General features: G+C 45.5%; 1 protein-coding gene across 6 annotated transcripts in view; it reads left to right on the top strand.

Moving 5' to 3' along the window:
• ADGRB2 (adhesion G protein-coupled receptor B2) overlaps positions 1-13,368 on the top strand; it is a 1,127,991-nt gene that overhangs the window by 631,439 nt on the left and 483,184 nt on the right. For all 6 annotated transcript variants that reach the window (XM_086955647.1, XM_086955646.1, XM_086955645.1 and 3 more), the window contains one exon: positions 27-191. In XM_086955647.1, the coding sequence (XP_086811773.1) occupies positions 27-191 (165 nt within the window). The remainder of the gene's footprint in view (positions 1-26; positions 192-13,368) is intronic.

Genomic DNA, 13,368 nt, shown 5'->3' with positions numbered 1-13,368 from the left:
CCCCTCCCTCTCCTGGGATGTGGAAGTGGAAGGACAATGGATGGAATGGGGATCATGGAGTAGATGCTCTGTGACATGTGCAAATGGGACTCAACAGCGGACGAGAAAGTGCACTGTTACCACCCAGGGCTGGGGGGAGTGCAAAGGACCACAGGCAGATGTCAGGGAGTGTGCAAACCCTGAATGCCCAGGTAAAAAGAAGACATCTTAAAAATTATATTCTTTTATCATTCGTAGTGGATACATAATTGTGTGATGCAGAAGCAAAATTGTGTATGCATGCATGAAGTGAAAGAAGATTGATATTTTGTAAAAACACCTAAAAGATGCTAAGAGATAAATGCACTTTTGATGGTCTTTCTCAAAGTTCTCTAGAGAAATCTGCCTTAAAGCATCTTCAGGCCCATGCAGACGATCATCAGATAGTATATATGCGCCCGCAAGGGGAACATAGGCTGTTCTAATCACAGTCTTGTATGGCCAACTGCTGAATGTTTACAAAGATAGGCTCAGAGCCCTCATGTTCTTAGAAGTGAAAGCAACTTTCAATACAAAATACCCTGCCATTTTAATGTTGTGGTGTTCTTGTAAGCAGGAGACAATAATCTAGCTTTTATTTGGTGATCAACTGGTCTCATCCCTTTCTCCATTGGTCTTTGTCTTCCATATACAGCTGTTATACTGATGACACCTAGATAAGACTAGGCTTCTTGGTAAATATTAAGGAAGTACCAGACTCTTTTACGATCTTTTTAGAGCTTGGTCGTTGGATGAGTCAGAGCAACTCAAGCTCTTTTCCGACAATAAACAAAGTCCTTGTATTTGGCCATTAGACTATTCATGTTTCAGTTGTTTATACATATTTTTATTGCTGTGTGTTGCATCTATCAGGAGCACTAGATAGTCAAACCGCGAAAACTGTGACCCATATAAAATGGGCCTAAACTTCGGAGCTTGCTGTCTCCAAATATTGTACAGGTTGTCTGCAGCACCAAATGTGGCAAGTGGGATAGCACCCTCTGCCCTCATGTAGCTATAGGAATATTTTTTTGTTCATTATACCGTTAAAATCTCCCTTCCCAAGCACTGTTTGCCTTTTATGGGGCTTCCACTAGCACCATCAATCATCTGAAGAAATTCTTGTGTTAAGGATAGAGATTCATAAATGTTCATGCAGGTCAGAGTATCCCCATCTACCATAACAGTACCATTACATATCTTCCCTGTCTGTCTGCCCATGTTTGAGGTAATTTGTGAAGCTGTTGCTTCTTGAAGAATATAACAACTCCCCTCAAGTACAAATCCAACACATTTGATTCAAATCATATAACAAATCTTGTGTTTCCCAGTAAATATGTTTTCTGTAGCGTGAGTATATCTGGGCTATTTCTATCACCAAATGAGAACCTGCAACTCTTTAATATTATTAGAAGCCCATTTACATTCCAAGATAGGAGATTTAGCTCCCAGGTATCGTATTACTTTGTGTATGTCTTACACCTGTGAGTGGATCTTGTATCACAGTATCAATATAATGGACATTCTCCACTGTGCTGTGAGTAGTGAACATTAACACTCTGTGAACAGGGATTGAAAACATTGTTGTAAACTCCCCTCTTCCTCTAACCCCGCGCCTGAATCTGAAGCATCTGTTGGTCAATATTAAGTGGATCAACCACCTCCTTGTAGAAGTGCAAGTAATGCAAGCAATGTCTTAGTCCTGTGATTCTTACCTTGTGGTTCTGGGCATTTGGGGATCAACGAAGCATGCTTACGGGGTCTGCGACTGCTTAGAAAAATTAGATCATTAGGATGTATATAAATCTGCTTAGAAAATTAAATAATATTAACCAATCATTAGAATGTATGTAATGTATATAAATAAACCAGCAAAATGTGAAACTGAATTCATTATTTCAAATCTTTTGATTAAATGTGAGCATGTATAAAATCATACATAAAATCAAATCATACATACAATCCTCCATAAAAGGATGTACATAGAGAGAACATAGGCATATACAAAATTGTTCTAAGGGGTACGAATAGTTAGGGAGATGGAGTTGAGAAGAGTCAGGTTTGTGGAACAATCTGACATGGTGCGAGGGTTACTTGGGGTGGGTACTAGTGTTTAACTCACTTACTGACTCGGTGCGTTATCAATAGAGGTAGAGTCATCTGTAATTCTAATGAGTATATTTTGGTGATCAGTTGTACAAGTTTACTGATGTAAAAACAGAGAAACACAATAGTTTTAAAAACAATAATATATTCTCATTAGCCTGATGTGTAAAGAAGCAATACTAGTACATTTTAAAACGTTCTATAAATGGGTAGGATTTTGAAAATGGAGGCTAAAATATTTAGTTTGCATCCTCATATTGATTCATGGGAGTAGTGCCTGTGCATCAATCAGAGTGTGATATGAGCAATGGGTGGCCCCAATAACTAGGATCAGCTTCAACATCCTATTAAAATGAACATTACATTTTGTTTTAGATTTTTTTGTTTTGTGGTTCAAATCACCAGAATAGCTTAGAACAGGGATGCTCCAGTCAAATAATGACTCATTGGGGGTTTCCGAATTTCATAATTGTTTTTAGGTTGGGGGTCCTCAGAAGTCAAAAAGTTCAAAACCACTGCGTCAGGCCATACCAGATCTGAAACTCACCCAACAGTATAAAAATGATCTCTCTGTTCAGCCTTATAATTGCTTTAAAAATACCGAGCATTACGTCCGTCTAAGTCTAAATGTATGGTTTGTTGTTTCCACTTAGCGTAGACTCTACCATTTGCATGTTACCCACTTCTATCTCTTATTAGGAGTTATCGTATTTCGGACGTCGATCTGAATCTGATGTATCTATAGCAGGATTATTATTGTTAGTTTGTTGAGGGATCAAACTTGCTTCCGTGTTTCCTCCTTCGAGATTTGCGTCTTTCCTTTTTTGCCATTTTCTTCTAATTATTGGGTGGGGTGGGTTCTCTAAATTAAAGACGGAGGTCCTCATCCTCGGCTCCACCCCCTCAGCCTGGGATGACTCCTAGTGGCCGACAGCCCTGGGAACCGCACAGACACCCACCAACCATGCACGCAACCTGCGATTCATCCTCGACTCAACACTCTCAATGACCAAGCAAGTCAACATCATCTCGTCCTCCTGTTTCAACACCCTCCGTATGCTCCGAAAGATCTACAGGTGGATCCCCACTGACACAAGAAGAACGGTCACCCAGACCCTCGTCAGCAGCAGGCTGGACTATGGGAATGCCCTCTACATGGGAGCACCGGCCAAATTGCTGAAATGGCTGCAACAAATATAGAACGCCTCTGCTCGCCTGATCCTCGGCATCCCTCGCCACAGCCACATCACTCCCCACCTGAGAGCCCTCCACTGGCTCCCTGTCAACAGAGGGTAATGTTCAAAGGGCTTTGCATCTCGCATAAAGCCCTATATGGAAAGATGCCAAGCTACATGAAAGCCCGCTGGCCCCATACAGGCCTGGTAGGGTGTTGCGTTCCTCGGAAGCCAACCTTTTAACCCAACCGCATTTCAGTTTGTCTACCCTGGGTGGTCGTGCTTTTTCTAATATCTTTCCAGCTGTCTGGAATAGCCTACCAATCGAACTGTGCAAAGAATCCAACTTGCTGCCTTTTCGCAAAAAATTAAAAACAGTGCTTTTCCAGCAAGCATGGGGTGTGTTGTAATCTGATGATTGGCTGTATGAATTCTGGTGTGTACCCGACAAAGCGCTTAGAGGCCCCGGGGTGATAATGCGCTATACAAGTCGAAATAAATAAATAAATAAATAAATAAACAAGAAGATCACCTTTAAGCTCCTCACCCACGCCTACAAGGCACTCCACAACACCGGACCAGCATACCTCAACAGATGACAATTCTTCTCCACTCCGAACAGCCAGCTCCGTTCTGCCGACCTCGCCCTCGCCACCATGCCCCGCACCCGAAAAGCGACCACTGGTGACAGATCTTTCTCCTACCTCGCCGCCAAGTCCTGGAACGCCCTCCCCATCATCCTACGGCAGACCGAAGACCTACTAACCTTTAGGAGGCTACTCAAGACCTGGCTCTTCGAGCAGTAGCAGCACCCCCTCCCCCCAGCGCCTTGAGACCTTCGCGGCTGAGTAGCGCGCTTTACAAATGTATTGATTGATTGATTGATTTCTTTGCGGCTGTTCCTCCTATGCCCTTAATCTGCATGACCAGGCCACGGTTTCATTTTTTCTGGGAAATACCACTCCTACCGTTCCTCTCCCAGAGGCCACACCAACAATGGGGTAGCAGTGGGTGAGCATCACCTCCCCCAAGGTACCTGCCTGACCTCTTACTGTCATTTCCATCAGGCCACTGCAACCAGCTTTCAAAGAGGACCTCCACTTTCTGGGTTACCGCATCTTACAACTCTGCCACTTTGTGGGCCAGCACTATTCATTTTATAGAGAGTAGGTGTCTGCTACTATATTTTACTGTTTTTCTCTGTTGGAAGTCTGTGGCTAACATCATCACTTAGGATTTTAGGTCAGTTTGTGTTGGAGCATCCTTTGGTGCAACCCCCATGTTCGTGGTTGCAGGAAGGCCCACAACCCCCATGAAAAAAATCTTAATCTCGTCTTTAGTGTGTCACTTTAATTGATACCGCATGTTGTCATTGTCTTCTTGGTGTGTTGTGACCAGGGCCGGACTGGGAACCAAAACTGGCCACTGCAAAGTGCTCGGCTGGCCCCCCGGGGGAGGTTTGAGCTCTTTGCCGGGGTCGATTTTCGGCCGATTTTGTGCGAGGGCCGATTTTGCAGCTTGCTGCATAAACCACCCTGTAACAAAAACGGCCCCAGGGGCCCAAAACCGGCCTCCACCATTGCGGCGCACCAGGGGATTGCCCGGTACCCGCAACAGCCAGTCTGGCCCTGGTTGTGACACAACATTTATAAAAAAAATAAGTTTCTTCCTTCAAAAGCCTGTAAATAACCAGTCTCCACAGGACCTTATGAAGTACAAAGCATCACCAAAACCCTGGGCACAACTGTGCACAACCGTAGGCCTGTGGAATTGAATGAAATATCTACTTGTCCATGGGGCAGGTTGCTTCATAAATCTACTTGTCCTGTAACAAAATCCACTAGTACCTTTGGTGCCATGTAGTGCAGCAACAGATTATGGCAGCATTCTCATTATAGAAGAGCTCTGATATAGCCTCTCTGTCCATGCCAAGGCTCATACCATAGCGGGGTTTGAATACCTGCAATCCCCTTATGTTGCCACGTTTCCGCAGATCTACATACTAGGGCTGAAGGTAGTGTTATGTTATGTTATGTTAAAATGTCTTATAGAGTGCACATACACCGATTGGTTTCTTGTGGTAAGCAATAGTTCCAGGGTTCGAATGCCCTTTTGAGTCTGTGTAATACTACTATATTGCATGCTTTAAGTGTTTTCAACAACTCTTCTCAAATCTTTTCCCATACTGAGAAATATTGGAATTTTACTACTGACAATGGCAGACGTAAACCTTCTTCCAGAGTTGGGAAAAAAGTGGCTGGAGGAAAAGTGAACTTGCAAACACTCAGGACCTGATTCACAAAAGTAATCTGAAGTTAAATCCTAACTATGACTTTCGGTATTCACAAAGGGCATTTACTAGTAGTAAAGTTAGGATTTTGTCTCAGTTAAACTTAAGTTTTGGTCTTAAGTTTATCGCAAGACCAAAACTTAAGTTTAACTGAGACAAAATCCTAACTTAACTACTCCTAAATGCCCTTTGTCAATAACGAAAGTCGTAAAGTTAGGATTTTGTCTCTGATTACTTTTGTGAATCGGGCCCTCAGATTTTAGCATGAGCAAATCTACACATGCCTATTTTCTCATGCTAAAATGCAGTTCACAAATATTTTCTAGAAGTGCTATTTCCTGCCCTACTTTTGTAAATTCTTGGGAATTTATTAAAGCTGTATACCTGCACTTAATGCAAGGACATATATCTTGGGAGGCACTTTTGATACTTTCTTTAATAATTGGGCCCCTAATTTAGTCTGAAGTTGACCGTGACCTTTTGTGTTTATTAAAATGTTGCCTCTCTCTCTGTATTGGCTGGCTTCACTGTGAGTGACAGCATTCTGCTCTTTCGCAAAAAGCATATCGGCACACAAATTAGTTTTGTTCAGTGCCATTAACTACTGTGGCAGTGTGTGCTTTTTGAGACCAAAAACAATTCTTGCTTTTGCCAAATTTTATAATGATAGGACCCAGCAGCTCCCACACCAATTAGGTTTTACAAAAACCAAGCCAACACAAGTCACACATTGAGAAAAGTAAAAAGCTAACCACTGATTTCAAACCTAATGGCTTTGCTAATGCTTGTTTATTTTTCCCTCTATACTCTTATTATGGTTACACTGATTTTGCATTATGAATATATTTAGGAAATACTAGCATGCATCAACACGTTACTTAATGATGCTTCAAAGAAATGGTACCTTAAATTTTACAGTAGTTTAGCAAACAGTTGTTTTCCTGCTTTCATTTTTTTAATGCATTTTTTATTTTGAAAGCAAAGCATCATTAATCATGCTTTCAAGCCTCTGCAAATATTTGCATCAAATCAGAGAGCATTCTGGGTGCTTTATACTTGGCCTCATATTGCTAAACCTTGAAAATGTGTGTACACATTTTATACGGGAACCACTGTCAGTAGTGCAGTCGCAGCTTACAACAATTACTTGGAGCGCTCAGCTTAAATATAAAGGCTTTCAATTAATTAACCATGAATGCAAGTTTGAGCAGCATTACCATATGTGCAAAAATATTACCTTAACTGCAGACAGTGCCCTTCCCTGATCCAAAATTTGGTACTGCAAACTGGCAGCCAAAGGGTTTGTGCTGCAGGGAGCTGAGCATACTTGTCCCAAGGACAACATACACATGAAAACTTGTTGCACTTGACCCCAAACAATATGTCATGGGCTGTGGGCTATAGGAAATCCACATCCCTTCTGCCATTTTCAGTAGTAACAAACCATATACATACAAGAGCACATATCGAATTGTATATACCTACCACCCATAACATCTTAAAAATCGGGATCTAATATATAATTTTTACTAATTTGTCTCATCAGTAAACCCTGCATTGAGAAACAACATAAAATTAGTCACTTTGCTTGACGTTTTCACAGAAGAAATATGATGTAGATAGTTTTCAGTCGTTGATGCTAATTATAATGGATGGTGTTTATGGTGTATCCAGAAACGAAAATTAACTCCCCAACTCTGTATATCACCACACAAAACGTTCCTATTTTCTATCTTTATTTGCTGAATCTTCTCTTTGTTTTCCACCCAAAAACACCATTTGCCACCAGACTTAAAATCCTTTCTACCATGAGGTCTTTGTCTCAACACAAATATACACTTCTTTCCTTACGTATTATTCAATATCCAAGGTAATTCCAGCACACTTCAAAATCATTGAAAGTGAAATAAAAAGTTAAAATGAATAAAAAGCAATGATCTTAGCATCATTGTAGATTGGCCTTTACCTGCTTCCATATTCATGTTTGAGAAGTATTGCCTAAGACTCAGTGGAATGCCTTGAACCAATCCGCTGAAAAAAAGAAAGCAGGTGCAGTTAAAAAATAAATGCATTCTAGACAAGTGTTTGGGTGCCATTCAACTGGGAACACGAAAATCCAAACACAAAAGCAGTAAAACCGATCAAGATTAAATTGATGTTCTCATAAAGGAATGCTATAATAGGCCCATATGCCAAATCATGTCTGTTCTCTTTGAATTTTGAATTTAAAAGTTTTTGTACAGCGCTCGCATACCCAGCGGTTTCATGGCGCTAGTGGTGATCAGTGAGTGGCAGCAGCAGAAGGATTAGGGGTAGGCTTGCGTGAACAGAAAAGTTTTAAGATTTTTACGGAACAGGGGGTAGGAGGGTGAGGTGCGCAGAGCAATCGGAAGGGAGTTCCAAAAAGTTGGAGCCAGGACAGCGAATCTCGCTCCGCCCGCCCTCTGTTTTTTAAAGCGAGGGATGGTGAGGAGGGCCAGATGGGCCGAGCGAAGTTCTCTGCCTGGACAGTAAGGTTTGATGAGGGCACAGATGAACTGGGGGGCAGTGCCCACTCTGGCTTGGTAAGTGAGACAGCCGAGTTTAAACAAGGCACGCTCCCTTATGGGGAGCCAATGCAGAGTTTTGAGTATAGGGGTGACCCGATGATATCTGGGAAGGCCATGGATCAGGCGGGCCGCCTGATTCTGCACCAGTTGTAATCGGTGGATCATGTATGCAGGGGCTCCGTTATAGACTATGTTGCCGTAGTCTATACGGGACAATACCATGGCTAGCATGATGATTTTTAAAGCTGGGGGGGAGAAGAAGCGGGAAACTTTTCTAATTACTCTGAGAGAGAAAAAAGATGAAGAAACGACAGAGTTGACTTGTGGGAGGACAGTAAGCTGGGGATTAAGAAAGATTCCCAAGGTTTTCACTTTAGGGACCGGGAGTGGAGGAGCACCAAGGGAGGGGGGCCAGAAAGAAGAAGACCAGGGACTGCAGCCACCTCCGGTCAAGACCAGCTCGGTCTTGTCCGGGTTGAGTTTAAGGTGGCTGCAGTTCATCCAATCTTGAATGAGGGTCATGACGGTTTGAACATTCAGGGCAGATGAAGGTGAGTGGGACAAATTAAAAATGAGCTGGAGGTCATCCGCGTAATTAAACACGGTGACCTCCAGTTGCTGTAACATAAAAATAAGGGGGAAGATGTAGAGGTTAAACAGGAGAGGGGAGAGTGATGAACCCTGGGGGACCCCGCATTCTACCTTACGAGAGGCCGCCGCAAAACCAGTCAAATGGACACCTTGTGTTCTCCCCGCGAGGAAGGACTCTAGCCAAGAAAAGGCTAGGCCCTCTATACCCGCCGCCTTGACACGGTTGAGGAGGATGGTATGGTCCACCGTGTCAAAAGCGGCGGATAAGTCGAGGAGGATCAGGGCTTGCGGAAGGTTGATGTCAATGCCTTCACGCAGCTTGTCCATGACTGAGATGACCACTTTTTCGGTAGAATGCAGGGGGCGGAAACCAGCTTGACAAGGGGAGAGGCAATGATTTGCCTCGATATGAGTGCTCAGTGTGGAGGTAATGTGAGTTTCAAGGACCTTTGCCAGGTAGGGAAGGAGTGAAATGGGGCGGTAATTAGAAGCAGAGGAGGGATCGGCGTCAGGTTTTTTTAAAATAGGGATGACAATCGCCGATTTGTGTGGAATAGGAACATAACCATGGTTGAGGGAGTCATTGAGGAGGGTCAGAGGGGGAATGGGGCAGGCTGAGTAGATTTCCCTAAGTATGCGGGCAGGGGCAAAGTCCTGAGGAGAGCCTGATTTGACCCGTTGAAGCAGAGGGCGAAGGGAGTCAATAGTTAGGAGTGGGAAATTGGTCAGTTTAGTAGTGGAGGGGGGAGGGGAGGGGTCCACAAAAGTGGAAGAGGGGGGGGGATGTTATGTTTAATTTTTACAACCTTGTCTATAAAGAACTCGTTGAGCGAGTCACAGAGGGATTGGGACGGGGGAATGGTAGGTGTGGCTCTGGTGGATGAAGCGAGCTCATGGACGGTGGAGAAGATTTCTTTCGATTGTGACTCTGCAACCAATATCCTGTGTGTGTAGTATTCAGCCTTGGCTTCCAGGATACTCTTTTTGTAGGTTTGCAGAGTGGCCAGATAGATTGTTTTTAAGGCAGGATCGTAAGTTCTTCGCCACGCTCTTTCAGCCCTTCTTGCAGCAAGTTTTTTCTCTTTGAGGTCGGGGGTAAACCAACGATTAGCTGCATGGGCCCGTTTTACTGAGAGGCGCTTGAGGGGGGCGAATTCATCGCTAGCCCTTGTGAGCCAGTTGTTAATTGCGGCCAGTTGAGGGGCAGCTGTCAAACCAGTAAGATCCGGGCAGGTCGTGACCAGGGCCGAACATAGGGAGGGCATGTTTACCTTGCCCCATTTCCGAGCCCAAGTGTTTTTGGGAAGGGGGGGTTTAACCGGGGGAGCTAGGGCAAGGGAGAACGTGATGGTGGAGTGATCTGACCATGGGCAAGGGGAAATCGAGGGAGGAGTGGAGGGAACATTCAGTGTCCAGATTTGGTCCAACATGTGGCCATGACGATGGGTTGGGCTGTGTATGAGGGGTACGAAGTTCAAATTTTCCATGAGGCAGGTGAATTCCTTAGATTGGGGGCTCTCCGCCGGGTCATTGGGCCAGAAGTTAAGGTCCCCTAAAACTAATACAGAGGAATGATTGACTGCCAAAGTGGCCAAAAGGGTTTGAATATCGGGGAGGAACGAAGGAGTCGGCTGGGGAGGACGGTAAATAAGTACAAAGGTGAAAGGGGCTAAATGGGAAGTAGAGCGGGCTACGAGGAGGTCAACATCAGTGATGGGTGGGGAAGGAAGGATTGAAAAGTTAAAATCAGTACGAGCTATTAAAGCCACTCCACCTCCCCGCTTGCCATCAGGACGATCCGCACGAATAGCGGAATAAGTAGATGGTAAGGCGGCAAGCACATTGGGCAGGGAGTCGGACTTGAACCAGGTCTCGGTTAAAAACAGGAGATCTGGTTCGTTGGTATCGAGGTAGTCAAATAGCTCGTATTGGTGATTTACGGCGGACCTTGTATTTAGTAGGGTAGCCGAGGTAGAAAAGGATTGGACAGAAGGTGCCGGGGGAGTCGGGGGAATAGAAGAGGACAAGGTAGGAGAAGCAAAAAGTGATACTAAACCGGGGGGGGAGGATTGAGGAGGACAATACAGACCGAGGAGTTGTAAGCCAGTAGTGGTAGAGGGGCTAATGCTGCCGGGGGACCACATGAGGCATAACTGGGACGGAGTGTAGGTGATGTAACCAGCAGCGTCCCGTGCCCCTAGCCCCGGCCAGCCGCGGACGGGCGCAGACGGGCTTAACTCAGGCGCAACTCCGGCGCGCCTTCGTCGCGCCCGCTGCGCTCGTCCGCTGCGCTGCCTCATGGTGTCTGTATAAGTAGGGGCGGAGCGGCGGGGGAGGGGCAGGGCTATGGTGGAAGGCGAAGCCCAAGCCAAGATGGCGCCCGCTGCCGCTGGGAGCCCGCGACTAGCACGATCAGCCCCAGCCGGCAGCTCACCCCTAAAATGCCCAATAGAGTCAAGTACCTGCACAATTTTAAAACGAGTTAGACACAAGTTAAAAACAGTTTCTGCCAGGAAATCGCCACCGCTCGCAATCAGCGGGGCGGGAAATGGGAGAGCAGCGCCACGCCAAGCGACCAGCCAATCAGCCCACTGCCACCGGGCCACTGGTCAGACACGAGGAGGAGCAGGAAACGCGCTGCTAAGTAGGGGCGGAGCGGCGGGGGAGGGGCAGGGCTATGGTGGAAGGCGAAGCCCAAGCCAAGATGGCGCCCGCTGCCGCTGGGAGCCCGCGACTAGCACGATCAGCCCCAGCCGGCAGCTCACCCCTAAAATGCCCAATAGAGTCAAGTACCTGCACAATTTTAAAACGAGTTAGACACAAGTTAAAAACAGTTTCTGCCAGGAAATCGCCACCGCTCGCAATCAGCGGGGCGGGAAATGGGAGAGCAGCGCCACGCCAAGCGACCGGCCAATCAGCCCACTGCCACCGGGCCACTGGTCAGACACGAGGAGGAGCAGGAAACGCGCTGCTAAGTAGGGGCGGAGCGGCGGGGGAGGGGCAGGGCTATGGTGGAAGGCGAAGCCCAAGCCAAGATGGCGCCCGCTGCCGCTGGGAGCCCGCGATTAGCACGATCAGCCCCAGCCGGCAGCTCACCCCTAAAAGGAAGAATCCAACAGCCTTTCTAAGCTGTTTAGAGAAAGCCCATTCTAGGTTTTTCTTAGCAGAACCTATGAAATACAGTTCAAAGATAATTCCGTTCCAGCTGCACGTGAATGCAGAATGCTTGTTATCCTATCAACTTGAAGAAACAAGTTGAAAACTGCCCTTTACTGGCTCCGTATTCATGTTTGAGAAGTATTGCCTGAAACTCAGTGGAATGCCTTGAACCAGTCCACTGAAAAAAAGAAAGCAACATTAAAAAAAAATCACATATGCAAATTACACAGACAGGACAAAAATAAATGACACTTAAGAAACACTCTCAACTAGTACATTGCTCAATGGGAAGAGGACAAGTATCTTTCTCTACCTAACCCGTTTAGTTATCGTCAGTCAAACGAGCATCACAAAATGACTGGCCTCTTTTCAAACTTGTATACTCCCATGCAAAATAACTCTCTGATAAAAGGACATAGTTCAGACGTCATTTTGCACAAAATGTTATTCCTATCACAGTTATTCCAGTGTCTACCCTCAAAAATAATTACTTTATTTCTACCGATTCCTCTTTGACATTTCATAAGAATTCCGTTCTCTTACCGCCTTTTCAATCAGCAGAGTTCAGACTCTCAGCGACCTTCCTTTTCCTCCCTCTGTCATCCACATTCACAAGATGAATATTGGGTGGAAGCCATCCAGGCGCATCAAAGGGGCTCGATAGAGGACGATTTCACGCTCATCAGGGGTTCCCCTTTTATATACTATAGTTTTGCTCATGCCATGCACACTAGTTTCAACATTATAACTGCAGAGTCTCTGGACAGGAGGCCTACATGCCCCACTCTACGTCTGATGTGAGTAATCTCCGATTACAAACTCATGGATGGAATTGATCCTCTCTTTCCATGTCCTGGATTGTCAAGTAAACAAATCTTTTTTGCCTTCTGAAGGTTAAACTCAATGGTGTCAAATCACTGCTCAGGCACAGCCTAGCAAAATCTGTCACCGGCAATGCCCTGTCCCTCTGAGGTCTGCATCGCCACTATTCTCTCCAGCAGTACCCAGAGAGCCCTTAATTCCCCAATGCTTCTTAACTCTGCATCTTGCACTGCAAGGGCGGAAGAGTTGTGTCACTGGCACTGCAGCTGAGTTTGTAGACAATCCTTTCGCTCTGGCCAAACACAGCCAAAGCTCCATTTATGGCAAAAGCTAAGAATGTACTGTAGTACTGTGAGCCGAGTCACTAAGAACACAGATGGGGACTGCTGGCTGCTTTTACCGTGGAAGGCACCAGAGATGCCTGTAGCACCTTGAGATACATAGTATTACCAAATCCTTCTCAGAGAAAATAGTGGTCCTTTCTCAAGCCATGAGAAAGGATACAGTCAAGAATAAACTGTTCCACAAACAGTGGTGACTGGAAGTACAAATATATAGGAGGGCTCCAAGCCCCCAACTCACCTTAATGATGCTCCTGCTTGGTATGACACTCCCGGTGATCAGTGGCGGCTCCTCGGGGGAGTGCTGCGGGGTTGGG

Source organism: Lissotriton vulgaris, chromosome 2_1 (genome assembly GCF_964263255.1).
Source record: "Lissotriton vulgaris chromosome 2_1, aLisVul1.2, whole genome shotgun sequence".
In the NCBI taxonomy this organism is placed as follows: domain Eukaryota; kingdom Metazoa; phylum Chordata; class Amphibia; order Caudata; family Salamandridae; genus Lissotriton; species Lissotriton vulgaris.
The sequence above is the reverse complement of the archived record's forward strand: the minus strand, read 5'-3'. Positions and strand labels throughout refer to the sequence as shown.